This window comes from Chiloscyllium plagiosum, unplaced genomic scaffold (assembly GCF_037043375.1).
Source record: "Chiloscyllium plagiosum isolate Xiang-an unplaced genomic scaffold, Cpla_swu_hap1 HiC_scaffold_4, whole genome shotgun sequence".
NCBI lineage: Eukaryota > Metazoa > Chordata > Chondrichthyes > Orectolobiformes > Hemiscylliidae > Chiloscyllium > Chiloscyllium plagiosum.
The window spans coordinates 81,381,898-81,398,638 of NW_028270142.1; the positions used below are offsets into that span (position 1 = coordinate 81,381,898).

At 39.8% G+C, this 16,741-nt stretch overlaps 1 protein-coding gene across 3 annotated transcripts in view; it reads left to right on the top strand.

The window, feature by feature from the left end:
- LOC122549088 (peroxidasin homolog) overlaps positions 1-16,741 on the top strand; it is a 589,463-nt gene that overhangs the window by 437,849 nt on the left and 134,873 nt on the right. For all 3 annotated transcript variants that reach the window (XM_087986415.1, XM_043688312.2, XM_043688313.2), the window contains exons 11-12: positions 7,125-7,241; positions 11,111-11,269. In XM_087986415.1, coding sequence (XP_087842541.1) covers positions 7,125-7,241; positions 11,111-11,269 — 276 coding nt within the window. The remainder of the gene's footprint in view (positions 1-7,124; positions 7,242-11,110; positions 11,270-16,741) is intronic.

The following is a 16,741-nucleotide window of genomic DNA, read 5'->3' on the forward strand; positions in this document are numbered from 1 at the left end:
TCTTCTATTTTGGACCTAAGATTTTGTACCTAGCTACTTTTGTACCTGAGATGTTGCCAAGAATGGCAACTCATTACACTTTTCACTGTACTTGAATACAAGTACAATAAAATCTAATTCTATACTAACTCTATTCTAATTCTACTTTTTCATCAACAGAAAGTTCCCTTCCATTGTGGTTGACAGGCCCTCAGCCCTGTCCAACCCATTTCCTGTCCTGTTATCATTCCCAGACAATGATAGTTTTCTTCTTGTCCTCAATTTTTACAACACTGGTCTGTGAATTTAAAGGATCATCCTTAGCCATTTTTGCTACATGCAGCATGATATCACCACAAAACACAACTTCCCGTCTCCTTCATGGTCACCTTTCTATAGGGACCATTCCTTCCATGACACCCTGGTCTACTCCTCCATCATACCTCCTCATTCCCCCATGGCACCTTCCATTGCAATTGTGGAAGGTGTATCACTTTACCATTCATCTGCTCCCTCACTATTGTTCAAGGCCCCAAACACCTCTTCCAGGTGAAACAATATTTCAGTTGTAGTTATTTCAATCTATTGTACTGCATTCTCTGCTCACTAATGTCATCTCTTTTGCATTGGTGAGACAAAAGGCTTGCGGCCCTGGCTGTAGGAATGACCTTAACGTTTCCGTCATCAGCTTGCTTCAGTGTTCCAATGAAGTACAACACAAGCTTGGGGAACAGTACCTCATTTTCCAAACAGGAACATTAGGGCCTCTAAATCTCAGCATTGAATTCCACAGTGATGTTTGTTCTTCACTTTCCTCTATCCACTTCCCAAACAGCCTTATCTTGTTTCCTTTGTTCTCAGTTAAGAAGACCCATTCTCTTCCTTTTCCATCTTAATTTCCAACCAGTTCATTTGTTTTTTTTCTTTTTCACTACCATTAACAATCATTTTGTGTTTTACATTGGACACTATCTGTTTCCTTCACCTCCCACACCTCTGTTGTAAATACTAAAGCAATCATTTTCCAATCCCTTTCTGACAAAGAGTCATTTGGACTCAAAATGTTAACTATGTTCTCTGTGTACTGATGCTGCCAGACATGTTAAGTTTCTTTAACAATCTTTGTGTTTCTTTTAGCTCAGATGTGATTATTTGCTGTTGTTGCAGGAGTTCGACACCCCTCTGATAATTAAAAATGAAACACCCAGAGAAGATAACCTTACCTCATAATCTGATTTAAAAAAAAGTGTGAAAAGTATATAAGCTACCTCTTGCCCCAATCCGTTATAAAGACGTGGTTAAATGAAATGAAATCCTTCCACCCACTCAATAATTAACAAGTAACAATTTATTTATCTAACTTCAACAGTGAACAGATTAACCAAATTACTAATCAACTGAACAATCCCTCTCTAACTACCTATTTCCGAAAAAGACAAGTTCCTAATAAGATGCTGTTCGAATAAATTCAAATCCCACTTACATTGCAAAACAATAAATTAAAACTTAGTTTCTCAAACTTCACACACAATGTGCCTTCGGAAATGCTCCTTCATCTCTCTAGTCTTTCTTTTGCCGATTCTGCTGGCAGGGATGTTTCCTCTATAATTTCTTCTGTTCTGAACACCTCTCTCCACTGAATTCTGGTGTCAGGAAGATTATCTAAGAGTGCTGGGTACTTTTATGAATAGATGGTGCTTTTTTTTCTTGAGCTGGAAAGTTCTTATCTCTTCAGATGGCATTTGGCTCGCCCCAATTTTCAAAATGCCCACTCCTTTGTCAATACCATCTGATTTAAATTTGACAGGTTTTCAGTTTCTAAGGGTTTGGTTTAAATTAATTGGCTGAGTCCAGCTTGTTGCCAAAACATCAAAGCAAGATTGTTGTTTTGCCTGCAAATTGTTACTCCCTTCGATACACTTGTTTCAGTTTTGGGGCTTTCTGTACAATGCTTGCAAACTTCCACACACAGAGAAAGCACAATCTCTTAAAGGGATCATGTACTGCCTTTCAATTCATGAGTATTCCACACAACTTTGTAACACTATATTGAGGATCTCTTCAATGGGCTGTTCTTTCTCCTTTGAAATCAGCATTTCCAAATTAGTACAAAGAAATGTGGCTGCTGAAGATATGAAACAAAAACAGCAATTGTCGGTGAAACTGAGTAGGTCTAGCAGCATCGATGGAGAAAGCGAAGAAGAGTTAGCATTTCGAGTCTGGTGACTCTTCATCAGTTAACTCTGCTTTATCTCCACAGATGCTGTCAGATCTGCTGAGTTCCACCAGCAATTTCTGTTTTTATTTCATACTTTCCAACTTTGTTTTCAACTTAATTGGTGCTATAGCTATGTCCTCCTGACTAATCCTATATCTTGGCCCTCAGAGGATAGAGGTAGGACCTGATTCGTTCAGAAGAGAAACCCAAAGTTAGCAGGGCCATTTCAACTGCATACTGATTTCAAACAGAGCTTATTTCAGCGACTGTGTGGGAGCCATGAATTTATGCAGTGGAAGGTTTGATTAGGTCTGAATAACAGATTGATTTGTAATTTTGTTTTAATCATCTGCTTTTAAATCTAAAAGAAAAAGCTGCAACGAGGGTTAAAAAAAGTTGGACTGCTTCGATTGACAGGCTAGAGGGTCTAACAGCTTCTGAAGCAGCTGGGATGAAGTCTCAGCAAAGGAAGGCAACCAGCCACAACACTCACCTTGCCCCGTGATCACCAATATGCTGCTTCTGGCAGCCCAACTCTACCCTGCTACCTGGAATGAAAATTTTACATTTTGGCATACATTTTACTGAGGTGGGTCAGCAGATTGGGAATTTTCCACACTGAAGCTGCCCTCTTCAATATCAAAAGTCAGGCACTGTGTGGCCTTTTGACACTTGTTCTTATATATCATTTTAGTGATGGCATCATTCCAACATTTGGCACTGTATTGGTACACCATTTGGTAATGGCCAGTCACCTCGCTGAACCTTACTTTCATAACCAACTGTTGGCTTCTCTATGTATTATTTTAGTATTTTCAGTGCAATCAAGATTCTGTCTCAGTCACTGAGTAGAAAATACCAACAGCCCTGTTCAAACCTTAATTTTCCAACAAATGATATTATTTCTCAATGAAATAAAAATGCACTAGTTCAAAATACTTTTAAATAACCTGAATATAAGTTATTGAAATGAAATTCAGATTTCAGTATATTAAATAAAAATAATTCATTATTCTGAATTAATTTCATTAATTTCCCTCCGTAAGTTGGTTCTTAAACATATGCTAGATCAACTGATTATTTATTTTCATAACCATCCTAAACTACATAATAAGTAGAAAGCCATTGAAGCAAGACAGTACTTGAACATTGAGTTAAAAGATAATTTATGACCTTAACCATGTTTCACATTCAACAAATGATTTCCCTTAATTCAAATTATTTCTTGGTCTACTAATATAGAAATTGTTATAGATGGTTAATTCTCTAATGGAATCTGTAATGAAGTTTCAATAGACAAATTATTTAAATTGGAGATACTTTGTTGATGTATCTCAATCTTTCCTTACAATGTCTTGCAAAATAAACTAGCACTTCTTATGCTTCTTAAAAAAGAAAGAAATGCGGCTGCTATGGTCCTTTTTCTCCTCCTTGATGTAGCTATGGTTCCTGGCAACAATCCCTTATTTCTACTGCAGTCTGCCATTTCTGTCTGTGTTACGCATGATTGTTATGTTTTAAACTTTTATTAGTAGTCAAGTATTAAGCTAATTTGCTGATCAGAATACTGGCAGGAGTAAACCTGCAATTTACTGCTTGCCTGATTTTATTTTCAGTTGAAGGCAATGAAAAGTAAATTGGGCAGTCCGTATAATCCCCTCAAAAGTTTGCGGGACTGGTAAAATTAAAAATGATAAGTTCTTTCAGATCTCTAAGCTCAATTTCTTGTTGCTTGCAACAACAATAAATTCCTCTCATTCAAGAGTCACATGCCACTTCGACACCTCTTTCACTGCAATCAGCAAGACTTGTTTTTTGTCTTTTCTCACTGAATTAACTGCATAGAGGCCGGTATCCTGTTACCAAGTTACCCTTTATTTATCTGTGCACAGTCCATGGGATTGGCTCAGCCAGCTCAAAGCCCATTTCTAGACTGAGGAGACCTTTTGAATTGCTTGTTTTTATTTGTCAGCCAGGCCTCCCTGTTTGACATGGGTAAAAAACCTCAATCAAGGATCTTATAGTCAATGAGATCCATATGGCCACATCCACAGGGTCCCAAACACTAGATTCACCTTCCACATTTCAAAAATTATTATTTTCTTGTGTATTTGTTTTTTTCAGGTAGTTGTATGTCGATTTCAGGTCTTTCATCCTTCCGTCATTCCCACCTTCCATTTCTATCCCTTTTTTTTTCTCCCTTTCTGTATGTCTTCATGTCCTAGGCTGATTCCCACTTGCAGGAACATGGTTTGCTATTGCAGTTTTAAATACAGCCTGGATTGTTGACTGCTCTGGAATGAACTTTCCAACTTTTCTATCAAATGAGTTTACAACTGCAGCATGTTGTATGAATGAAAGTCAAAAGGAGAAGCCATGAATATGTTCCAAGTGCTGAATCCAGATTTCAGCTTCAATTAAAGTACATAGACTTTTCTCCTGATTTATTTCATAGCTCTCTATTTTTCTCATTATTGAAAAATATTGGTGAACAATGTTTGAATCATGCTTCACTCTCCAGTCTTTGTATGTCTAATTTACTGGATTACAGGGGTTGAATTTATTTACTATGTTCAACATGTTTCCTGGCCATCATGAGCAAATAACTTTGTGGTAAAAGCATGAGAATGAGCTGTTCCATGCTAAAATTAGTTCAATTTTTATGTTTTTTGGCCTAATCTGTGTCAATCACATATAGTATAATAAATGTTGCAGCTCCAAGTTTCCTTGTTTTGCACCTGCAATCCACCTATCATAGATGAGATAGAGAATGAGAAGGCACAGCAGCTGACAATATTATGTGCGACTAGCAGAGTTCAAGATGTTTATGAGTCTGGAGAGATGAATGAGTGATTTCTTCAGCTGGGCGAAAAATTTTTGCTCTGGTTCTTTTTTTAACCATTTCTCTCTATTCTTATTTTGCACTGATTGTCACAACAGCAAGAGTATTTAGCCCCAAGTATTCATTTGCTGCTGCTTCTCAGGAGTTGACATTCCCAATGGCATACACTTACAGTAACATGAATGGTGAGGAGGAGGAGCAGCAATGAAATGGTTCAACATTGGGAGGCAACAATGCAGCCCACTAAATAATTAATCACCCCTCACCCCAGAAGAGCGCACTGCAGGAAAAAAAAAGTTGGGAACACTGCCATTTGCTGTGTATGGCGCTGCAGCCAAACTTGTATTTGTACTTTTAACTCTGTGGCACAGGCTTGGCTGGAGTTTTCCTCCTCGCTCTACAAGAATCTCGGAGTCCCTCTCCCGCTGCAATTCCGGACTTGTCCTACCTGCCTATCTCCTTTTCCACCTATCCACTCCACCCTCTCCTCCCTGACCTATCACCTTCATCCCCTCCCTGACTCACCCATTGTACACTATGCTACTTTCTTCCCACCCCCACCCTCCTCTAGCTTATTTCTCCACGCTTCAGGCCTTTATTCCTGATGAAGGACTTTTGCCCGAAACATCGATTTCGCTGCTCCTTGGATGCTGCCTGAACTGCTGTGCTCTTCCAGCACCACTAATCCAGAATCTGGATTTATCTATTACAGCTGTCACTCCTACACACCTCATATTGAAAAGAATTCCCCTTCCATGAATCCATTCAAAGCTGAAGTGGTTAATTTCTTATAAAAATAAATAAAATTCTATTCGGAATCCACATCAAATACAGCTGATCTTTAATGGCTTCTTTAAACTCACAATCAAATTGTGTATTTAGAATCCACTGTTGAGATAATTGGCCTGATCAGAGGTCACATGATACCAGGTTATAGACCAATGGGTTTATTTGAAATTACAAGCTTTCAGAGTGCTGCTTCTTCATCAGGTGACAAAGGTTCACTTGACAAAGGGACAGCGCTCTGAAAGCTTGTAATTTCAAATAAGCCTGTTGGACTATAACCTGACGCTGTGTGATTTCTGACCTATCCATGCCAGTCCAACACTGGCACCTCCACATCAGAGATAATTGGAGCTTTTGATACCCAGCCAAACATGAGAGATCTCTGCAATACCAACAAAACTACATAGTACATATTCATCAGGTGACCCATGTAAACTACAGAAGGACGAGAGGTTCCACCACCTTTATGATCATATTAAAGCAGCAATGAGATAGATCCAGGGTGCAATATATGGTACCTGCATTGCTCCTATAGAAAATCTTCTTAATTCTTAATCAGGAGGAATTGCCAATCCTTCAGAATGCAGATTTTGTCTGATGACAAGTTATGATGTAAGGTGCCATAATTTATTTCATTTTTAAAACACTTCATGCCCTCTGGAACAAAAACTACACAGCTCATTAGTCTTTATCATTCATCACATTGTGCACATTTACACAACAATCCCTTTTTTAATCTTTCTAGTTGGCCCATTGACCCATCTGATCAAGTTCCCATTGTACTCTGAAATAATCTTCTTTATTATACACTACACCACCTTGTGAGGAAAATGAGGCAATGGATTCATTCAATTGGGAAAAAAATGTTCATTCCTGCCATTTCTCAGCTTGGTACAAAAATAAACCATACTTTCCAAACTAAATGCAATTATGTGTATGATTTAAGGTTGGACAGAGGATCACACAACAATATGTGTTATTGTATTATTAGAGTACCGTGTGAAATGATCCTGCATCTACACATTATTTCTAGTCAATTCCATTAATATATATTGCTGTCATGTCTGAGATAATTAAATTAACTAGATCAATCTCTAGATATGCATTAATTTATCTGAATTTGGAGACTGCATGGTTGGATAACACGTCACATTTTATTTATACATGTAATGCTTTGTTAGGTTTGCACAAATTACAGTAACAATTGTTATTTGAGAGGTTATTTTTATTTGACTTACTTTCTCCATATTTATTTCTTAATAGTTTTTGTGTTAACTGTTACATTTATTTTATCTCCAGCTCCTCCTAGGTTCACAGTTACACCAAAGAATCAGGAAGTTATTGAGGGGCATACTGTAGATTTTGACTGTGCAGCGGAAGGTAATCCAATTCCAATCATCGCTTGGACCAAAGCAGGTAATTACACACTGTGTAATGATTGGATCTTATATCTGAATTGTATGAACACTGTATTCTCGTTGATACACAATATTTTACCCTTGAATTTTAGTCTGTGTCTTTGCTAGTTAACAAGCTATCTCCAAAAAGAATAATATTTTTGCAATCTTAATGCAATTCAATGCAATTTAATCCTGCATCCATATTTTCATGAAATGTGTACTTGTTTCTCATGCTTTCCCTTATCTACCTAGTGCAATTGGCTGACTTCTGTTTCACTTGCTGGATTCCATCATTCCTTAATCAGATTTCCCCATGCTCAGGAGCTACCCAGTGGCAAATCGTCTCTTGAGCATTCATTTCCCTCCTGTAACGTGGATTCTAGAAATGCACACAATACTCTAGCTGTGGTTGAAGCAAATATTTATGCAATTCCTGTTCTTGAAATCTATGCTTCTGCTAATAAAGGCAGGTACCCCATACACCTTGTTATTCACTGCCTCACAACCTTAAGGGACCAGTGAACATGTTCACCAAGTTTCCTTTAATCCTCAGTGCTCTCTAGAGTCTTTCTGCTCATGTATTCTTTTGCATTGTTTGTCCTGACCAAGTGCATCATCTCACTCTTATCTGGATTGAATTCCATTTGTCATTGATCAGCCCACCTATATCCTCATGTAATCTGAAGTTATCCTCCCCACAATTTACCACCCCACCAATTTTTGTATCATCTGCAAACTTACTGAACCACCCTCCTACATTAGAGTCTAAATCATTTATATATATACAGCAAGGGGCCCAACACTGATCCCTGTGGAACCCCACTGGACACAAGCTTGCAGTCATAACCACACCTCTTGATCATCGCCCTATGCTTCCTTCCACGTGGCCAATTCTGGAACCAATTTGCCAAATTTCCTTGGATCCCTGGATATTGCCTTCACTATCAGTCTCCCATGCAGTACAATAGCAGAGCCTTCCTGAACTTCAAGTAGGTCATATCAAAAGCATTGTCCTCATCTACACATTTGGTCACCTCTTCAAAAATTCAGTAAAGTTGATCAGCCATGACCTCTGTGTAACAAAAGCATGCTAACTATTCTTGATTAATCCTTGCCTCCCCTTAGAATTGCTTTCAGTCGTTTCCCCACTCCCGAGGTTAGACTGACTGGCCGATAGCTTCCTGGTTTATCGCTTGTTTCCGTTTTGAATAATGATACCACACTGGCTGTCCTCCAGTCACCTGTGACCAGAAAGGAGTTGAAAATTTTTGCCAGTACCTCTGCTATTTCCTCCCTTCCCTGTTGTTGTGGTTCTGTTCGCCGAGCTGGGAATTTGTGTTGCAGACGTTTCGTCCCCTGTCTAGGTGACATCCTCAGTGCTTGGAAGCCTCCTGTGAAGTGCTTCTGTGATGTTTCCTCCGGCATTTATAGTGGTTTGTCTCTGCAGCTTCCGGTTGTCAGTTTCAGCTGTCCACTGCAGTGGCCAGTATATTGGGTCCAGGTCGATGTGTTTGTTGACAGAGTCTGTGGATGAGTGCCATGCCTCTAGGAATTCCCTGGCTGTTCTCTGTTTGGCTTGTCCTATAATAGTAGTGTTGTCCCAGTCGAACTCATGTGGCTTGTCATCTGCCTGTGTGGCTACTAAGGATATCTGGTTGTGTCATTTCGTGGCTAGTTGGTGTTCATGGATACAGATCGGTAGCTGTCTTCCTGTTGTCCTATGTAGTGTTTTGTGCAGTCCTTGCATGAGATTTTGTACACTACGTTGGTTTTGCTCATGCTGGGTATCGGGTCCTTTGTCCTGGTGAGTTGTTGTCCGAGACTGGCTGTTGGTTTGTGTGCTGTTATGAGTCCTAGTGGTCGTAGTAGTCTGGCTGTCAGTTCAGAAATGTTGTTGATGTATGGTAACGTGGCTAGTCCTTTGAGTTGTGGCATGTCCTCATTCCGTTGTCTTTCCCTTAGGCATCTGTTGATGAAATTGCGGGGGTATCCGTTTTTGGCGAATACGTTGTAGAAGTGTTCTTCTTCCTCTTTTTGCAGTTCTGGTGTGCTGCAGTGTGTTGTGGCCCTTTTGAACAGTGTCTTGATGCAAATTCTTTTGTGTGTGTTGGGTTGGTTGCTTTCGTAGTTCAGGACTTGGTCTGTGTATGTGGTTTTCCTGTATACCTTTCGGTTCTGTGTTCTCTGTACCATCATGTCTAGGAATGGGAGTTGGTTGTCCTTTTCTTCCTCTCTAGTGAATCGGATTCCTGTGAGTGTGGTGTTGATGATCCGGTGTGTTTTTCTATTTCTGTGTTTTTAATGATTACAAAGGTGTCATCTACATATCTGACCCAGAGTTTGGGTTGAATTTGCGGTAAGACTGGTTGTTCTAATCTTTGCATTACCGCTTCTGCTAGGAGTCCAGAGATGGGTGAGCCCATGGGTGTGCCGTTGATTTGTTCATATATTTCATTGTTGAATGTGAAGTGTGTTGTGAGGCACAGGTCCAGTAGTTTGAATATGCAGTCTTTGTTGATAGGTTCCCCGTCTTGTTGTCTGTTCTGTATGTCCAGCAGGTTGGCTATTGTTTCTCTGGCTAGGGTTTTGTCGATAGAGGTGAACAGTGCCGTTACATCGAATTAGACCAAAGTTTCTTTCTTGTCTATATGTATATTTCTGATGATGTCCAAGAATTCCTGTGTTGACTGTATAGAGTGTCTGGATCCGCTGATCAGGTGTTTCAGTTTCTGTTGTAGTTCTTTAGTCATTTTGTGTGATGATACCCCCGCAAGTTCATCAACAGAAATGCTGCTGAGCTTATTATCCAGAGTTTTGAAATTTTATTTATTCTGTCAGGGATGTGAGCATCAGTACCTAGACTAGCATTTATTTCCCAAACCAAATTATCTTTATGGAAGTGGTAATGAGATACAGTGCCAATCCAACCATTGTGCTGTTTGACAGAGAGATTCATAACTTTGATCGAGCAGCAGTGAAGGATATGGGGTTTAGTGCTATGTCAGAGTGGTCTGTGGCTTGGAGAGGAATTTGTAGGTGATGGTGTTCCCATGCTTCTGTTACCCTTCTACTAGTGATACAGGTTTTGAGTAACTTTTACTTGTATTCTCTTGGGTGTAGAAATTTGTGAAATCATCTAATGATAGTTTTAAATTTTAAAATGATTTAATATGCCAAGTAAAGTAAAGTTAAATTTCTGTGTCAGAAGCATGAAGAACCGAAAAATACAAACTTGAATGAGGCTATTCGATATTGAAATCAGGAAGCATTTTATCACATACATTGTAGTAGAGATCTATAATTCTTTCCATAAAGAGGCTGTAGATCAATTCAAATTTTTATGGTTGAGATCAATTGTTATTGAGATTGTTATTACATAGGACATCAAGTGATATAGATCAAAGGTAGGTAAACTACATTGTCTTTGATAATACCTGGTGAATCACATTGTTAAGGTCTGTTAATGTATTTCTAATGTTAAGAGAAATAGTAGCTATTTATTTTTCTCTGAACACATCTAAATAGGGATCAGTTGGGATATTAGGTATTGGATGAGAGGAATAGGACTGATCAAGTTAATCAACTTTTTCCATAATGAAGAGGCATGTACCTTGGTTTTTATTTCACGAATTGGTTTGGAATCTGTTAACAAATAATAATCATGGTAGCATGGGGAGGAATGCTAAATTACACAATTTATTTTATCTTCCTCTCCTCTTTGTAATCAATGTTGTAATCAATGCTTCATCAATGATTACTACAGAGGAAAAATCCATAGCGTTGATAGAAAATGATATTACATTCCCTAATGTCTTAATTTATTATAATAAAAATGCTTGATGTTTGCAATTACTAAAGAAATGTTTCCCTGCTTTCTATTTCCAGGAGGTCAGCTCCCCAATGATAGAAGGCATGCTGTGTTACCTACAGGAACACTGAGAATTGTAGAAGTTGCTGCTCATGATCAGGGGCAATATGAATGCCAGGCTATCAGTGTTGTACAAGTCAAACTGATTCCAGTGCAACTGAAAGTGCAGCCCAAAGGTATATTTGTTTACACATGAGTTCTGAAGAAGTGTTATTGGACTCAAAATGTTAACTTTGTTTCTCTCTCCTCAGATGCTGCCGGACATACTGAGTTCTCCAGTACATTTTGTTTGATAGAAAAAGTATCCAACATTCACATGGTTTTGCTTTTATTTATTTAAACATAATTTATTTATTTGATCTTGTGATTTCTATAACACAAATGAGAGTCAAACATGTTAGAAGTCACGCTTCAGTCACATGAACAACACAAACTATTATTGTGCATTTTAATCTTATAATAAAACGTTTAGCCTTATTTTATAAAATGTATGTCATTTTAGGCAATTATTCTCGTAAATTATTGTGAATATTTGTACTTTCCATTAATTTAAATAGCAAATTTGTTTTGATAATCCAAATTAGGTGATATGCACTCCCTCCATAGCTGGAACATCCTTCCACAGATAAGAAGACTGAACTGCACAGAGCACTCCAGATGCAGTCTCACCAAGTCCCTGTATAATTGCAGTGAGAAATCAATACTCCCCTCAAATCATTTTGTAATGAAGCCAATACACCATTTGCCTTTTTCCCAACCTGCTCCACCTGCATGCTTATTTTCAGCGACTGGTACAGTGCTAGTAACCAAGATACCCAGGTTGCATTGCACCTCCCCTTTTCTCAATCTATCATCATTCCAGTAATCTGCCTTTCTGTTTTTGCCATCCAAGTGTCATTTGTCCTCCTTATACATCATCTTCCATGAATTTGCCCACTCAACTTGTCCAAATCACATTGAAGCATCTTTGTATCATCTTCACAGCTTAACCTCCTATGCAGTTTTGTGTCCCCGGAAAACTTAGACAAATTACATTTAGTACCTTCATCTAGTTACTTCCTTCTGTATGTATATTATATATTCCACCCACTGTTTTGGCCATGAACTTAATCATGAGTTTGGTATTGACACTGGCACACTGCCTAATATATTGAACTTTTAAAGCTGATTTGTAGTGTGCACAATGTGAAGCAATTTCTATGATTTGGCGACGCCAGTGTTGGACTGGGGTGTACAAAGTTAAAAATCACACAACACCAGGTTATAGTCCAACAGTTAATTGGGAAGCACTAGTTTTCGGAGTGCTTCTCCTTCATCGGGTGATTGTGGAGTCCACAATATTAATATTAAGGTACAAATGGATGGCAAGAAAATTGCACCTAAGTCTTTGTAATCAGAGGCCAATATCATGAATTTAATGCAAAGCTCACGTGGCCCAACAATTTCATTCTGAATTCTGCATTAATTCCTGGAATACTCTCCAGTGTTGCTACCGTAAGACAGCCATAGAGTCATAGAGATGTATAACACGGAGACAGACCCTTCAGTCCAACTCATCCATGTTGACCTGATATCCTAAGCTATCTAGTTCCATTTGCCAGCACTTGGCCGATATCCCTCGAAACTCTACCTATTCATATACCCATCCAGATGCTTTTTAAATGTTGTAATTGTACCAGCCTCCACCACTTCCTCTGGCAGCTCATTCCATACATGCACCACCCTCTGTGTGAAAAAGTTACCCCTCAGATCATTTTCAAACCATTTCACTCTCACCTTAAACTTATGCCCTCTAGTTTTGGATTCCCCCAACTTAGGAAAAAGTCCTTGTCTATTTACCCTATTCATGCCCCTCATGATTTTATAAACCTCTCTAAGGTCAACCCTCAGCCTCCGATGCTTCAGCAAAAATAGCCCCAGCTGATTCAGCATCTCTCTATAACTCAAACCATTCAGTCCCAGCAACATTCTTGGATATCTTTTCTGTATCCTCTCAAGTATCATATTTCCTTAGAAGAGTGATCAGAATTGTATACAGTATTTTAAAAGTAGCCTCACCGAAGTCTGGTACAGCTGCAACATGATACCCCAATTCCTATACTCAAATGTGCCAAATGCCTTCTTCACCGATTTTTCTTACCTGCCACTCCACTTTCAAAGAACTATGCACCTGTATCCATGGTCTCTGTTCGACAGCACTCTCCAGGATCCTCCTACCATTAACTGTATAAGTCCTGCCCTGTTTTGTCTTATCAAACTGGAACACCTCACTTTTATCTAAATTAAACTCTACCTACCATTCCTCAGTGTACTTGCCCATCTGAACAAGGTCCCGCTGTACTCTGAAATAATCTTCACTGACCACCATACCCACCTATTTTTGTGGTGTCTGCAAATTTACTAACCATATCTCCTATATTCACATCAAAATAATTTATAAAAATGACAAAAATCAGTGGATTCAGCACTGATCCTTGTGGCACACCACTTGTCACAGGCCTCCAGTCCAAAACGTAACCCTCTACCACCACCCTCTGTCTCCTACCTTCAAGCCAATTTTGTATCCAATTGGCCAACTCCCCCGGATCCCATGTGATCTAACCTTACCAACTAGTGTATCATGTGACACCTTGTCAAATGCTTTTCTGAAGTCCATATAGACAACATCTACCACTCTGCCTACATCAATCTTCTTTCTCACCTCTTCATAAAACTCAACCAATTTGACACATCATTTAGCATGCACAAAGCCATGCTGAATATCTCAGTCATTATGTTTCCAAATACAATTAAATCCTGATTCTCAAAATCCCCTCTAACAACTTACCCACTGCTTGATGTAAGGCTCACTGATGTATAATTCCCTGGCTTTTCTGAACAGCCTTTCTTAAATAATCATTACATTACATTTACATTACATTACAGTGTGGAAACAGGCCCTTCGGCCCAACAAGTCCACACCGACCCGCCGAAGCGCAACCCACCCATACCCCTACATTTACCCCTTACCTAACACTATGGGCAATTTAGCATGGCCAATTCACCTGACCTGCACATCTTTGGACTGTGGGAGGAAACCGGAGCACCCGGAGGAAACCCAAGCAGACATGGGGAGAACGTGCAAACTCCACACAGTCAGTCGCCTGAGGCGGGAATTGAACCCGGGTCTCTGGTGCTGTGAGGCAGCAGTGCTAACCACTGTACCACCGTGCCGCCCAAAATCGCACCACATTAGCCAACCTCCAGTTTTTGGCAGCTCACTCATGGCTATCGATGATACCAATATCTCATTAAGGGCCCAGCAATCTCTTACATTGTGTCCTAAAAAGTTCTGGGATATACCTGATGAGATCCTGGGGAAGTTTTAAGACTTCCAGCATCTCCACTTCTTGAATGTGGACACTTCTCAGGGCATCACTATTTATTTCCCCAAGTACCCAGCTTCCATTTCCTTCTCCACACTAAATACTGATGTCAAATATTCATTTAGGAACCACCTGTGGTTCCACACATAGATGGCCAAGTTGATTGTTAAGGGACCCTATTCTCTCCCTAGTTACTCTTTTGCCCTTAATGTACTTATAGAAACTCTTTGGATTCTCCTTAACTTTATTTGCCATAAGTATCTCATGTCTCCTTTTTGCCCTCCTGATTTCTCTCATAGTATGCTTCTACTGCTCTTATATTCCTCTAGTGATTACTCAGTCCCAGCTGTCTATCCCTGATATAGGTCTCCTCCTTTTTCTTGACCAGAGGCTCAATTTTATCATGGTGCTGAGAAAGCACAGCAGGTCGGGCAGCATCCAAGGAGAAGGAAAATTGATGTGTCGGGCAAAAGTCCTTCATCAGGAAACGTCAATTTTCCTGCTGCTTGGATTTGCCTGATCTGCTGTGCTTTTCCAGCACCATTCTAATTTTGACTCTAATCTCTAGCATCTGCAGTGCCCAGAGGCTCAATTTCTCTAGTCACCCAGCATTCTCGGCATCTACCAGCCTTACTCTTCCTACTAACAGGAACATACTGTCTCTGAATGCTTTATCTCATTTTAAAAGGCTTCCCACTTCTCAACCATCCCTTTATCTGTGAACGGTCTCCCTCAATCAATTGGTTCCTGTCTAAAATCATCACAATTGATCTTACTCCAATTTAGAACTTTAACTTTTTAATCAGTTCTTTTCTTTTCCATTACTATTTTAAAATTAATCGAATTATGATCATTCGCCCCAAAGTGCTCCCCCACTGAAACCTCAGTCAATTTTTAAAAAATTATTCACTTGTGGGATGTGGGTGTCGCTGGCGGGCCACCATTTATTGCCTGTCCCTATTTGCCATTGAGAAGTGGTTATCTTCTTTCTTGAACTGCTGTGAGTTGACCCAAAAGCTATTTTGAACCAGCAACAATGAAGGAATGTCAATATATTTCCAAGTCAAGATGGTGAGTGGTTTTGAGGGGAACTTGAAGTTGACGGTGTTTCCATATATCTGCTTCCCTTCTCCTTTGAGATAGAACTGTCGTGGGTTTGGAAGGTGCTGTCTAGGGATCTTTGGTGAATTTCTGCAGTGCATCGTGTAGATAGTACACACTGCTGCTGCTGAGCATTGGTGGTAGAGGGGGTGGATGCTTGTGGAAGTGCTGCCAAACAAATAGGTTGCTTTGCCTGAAATGGTGTCAAGCTTATTGAGTGCTATTGGGCCAAGTGGAGAGTATTCCAACACACTCCTGACTTGTTTCTTGTCAGTGGTGGAGGTTTTGAGGGGTCAGCAGGTATGTTACTTGCTGCAGTACTCCTAGCATCTGACCTGCGCTTGTACCCACTACGTTCTTGTGGTGAGTCAAGTTGAGTTTCTGATCAATGATAACCCCCAGGATCTTGATAGTGGGGTATTGAATACCATTGAATGTCAAGGGCAGAGGTTAGATTGTCTCTTATTGGTGATGGTGAAAACCTGACATTTGAGTGACATAAATATTATTTGCCACTTGTCAACCTAATCCTGGATGTTGCCCAGTTCTTGTTGCATTTGGATACAAACTGTTTCAGTATCTGAGAATCATGAATGGTGTTGAAAATGGTGCAATCATCAGCAAACATCTCCACTTCTGATTTTATGGTGGAGAGTAGGTCATTGATGAAGCAGCTGAAGATGATTGGGCCTACGACACTATCTTGAGGAACTCCTGCAGAGATGTCCGGTAGCAGAGATGACAGACTTCCAATACCCACAACGATCTTCCTATGAGCCTAACCACTGGAGAGTTTGCTCCCGGATTCCCATTGATTCTAGTTTTGCCAGGGCACTTTGATACCACACTCGGTCGAATACAGCCTTGATTTCAAAGTCTGTCACTCTCACCTCACCTCAGCTCCTATTTTCCATGTTTGAACATAGACTGTAATGAGTTCAGGAGCTGAGTGGTCCTGGTGGAACCCAAACCAGGCATCACTGAACAAGTTATTGCTGAGCAGCTGCTGCTTGGTAGCACGGTTGATAACACCTTCCATCACATCACTAATGATTGAGAGTAGACTGATGGGGTGGTAATTGACCAAGTTAAATTTGCCCTACCTTATTTGCCAATAGAAGGGCAAGTATTGCTTCTTTTCTAGTGAGTACATCCACATATTGAATAAGAAAGTTTTCTTGT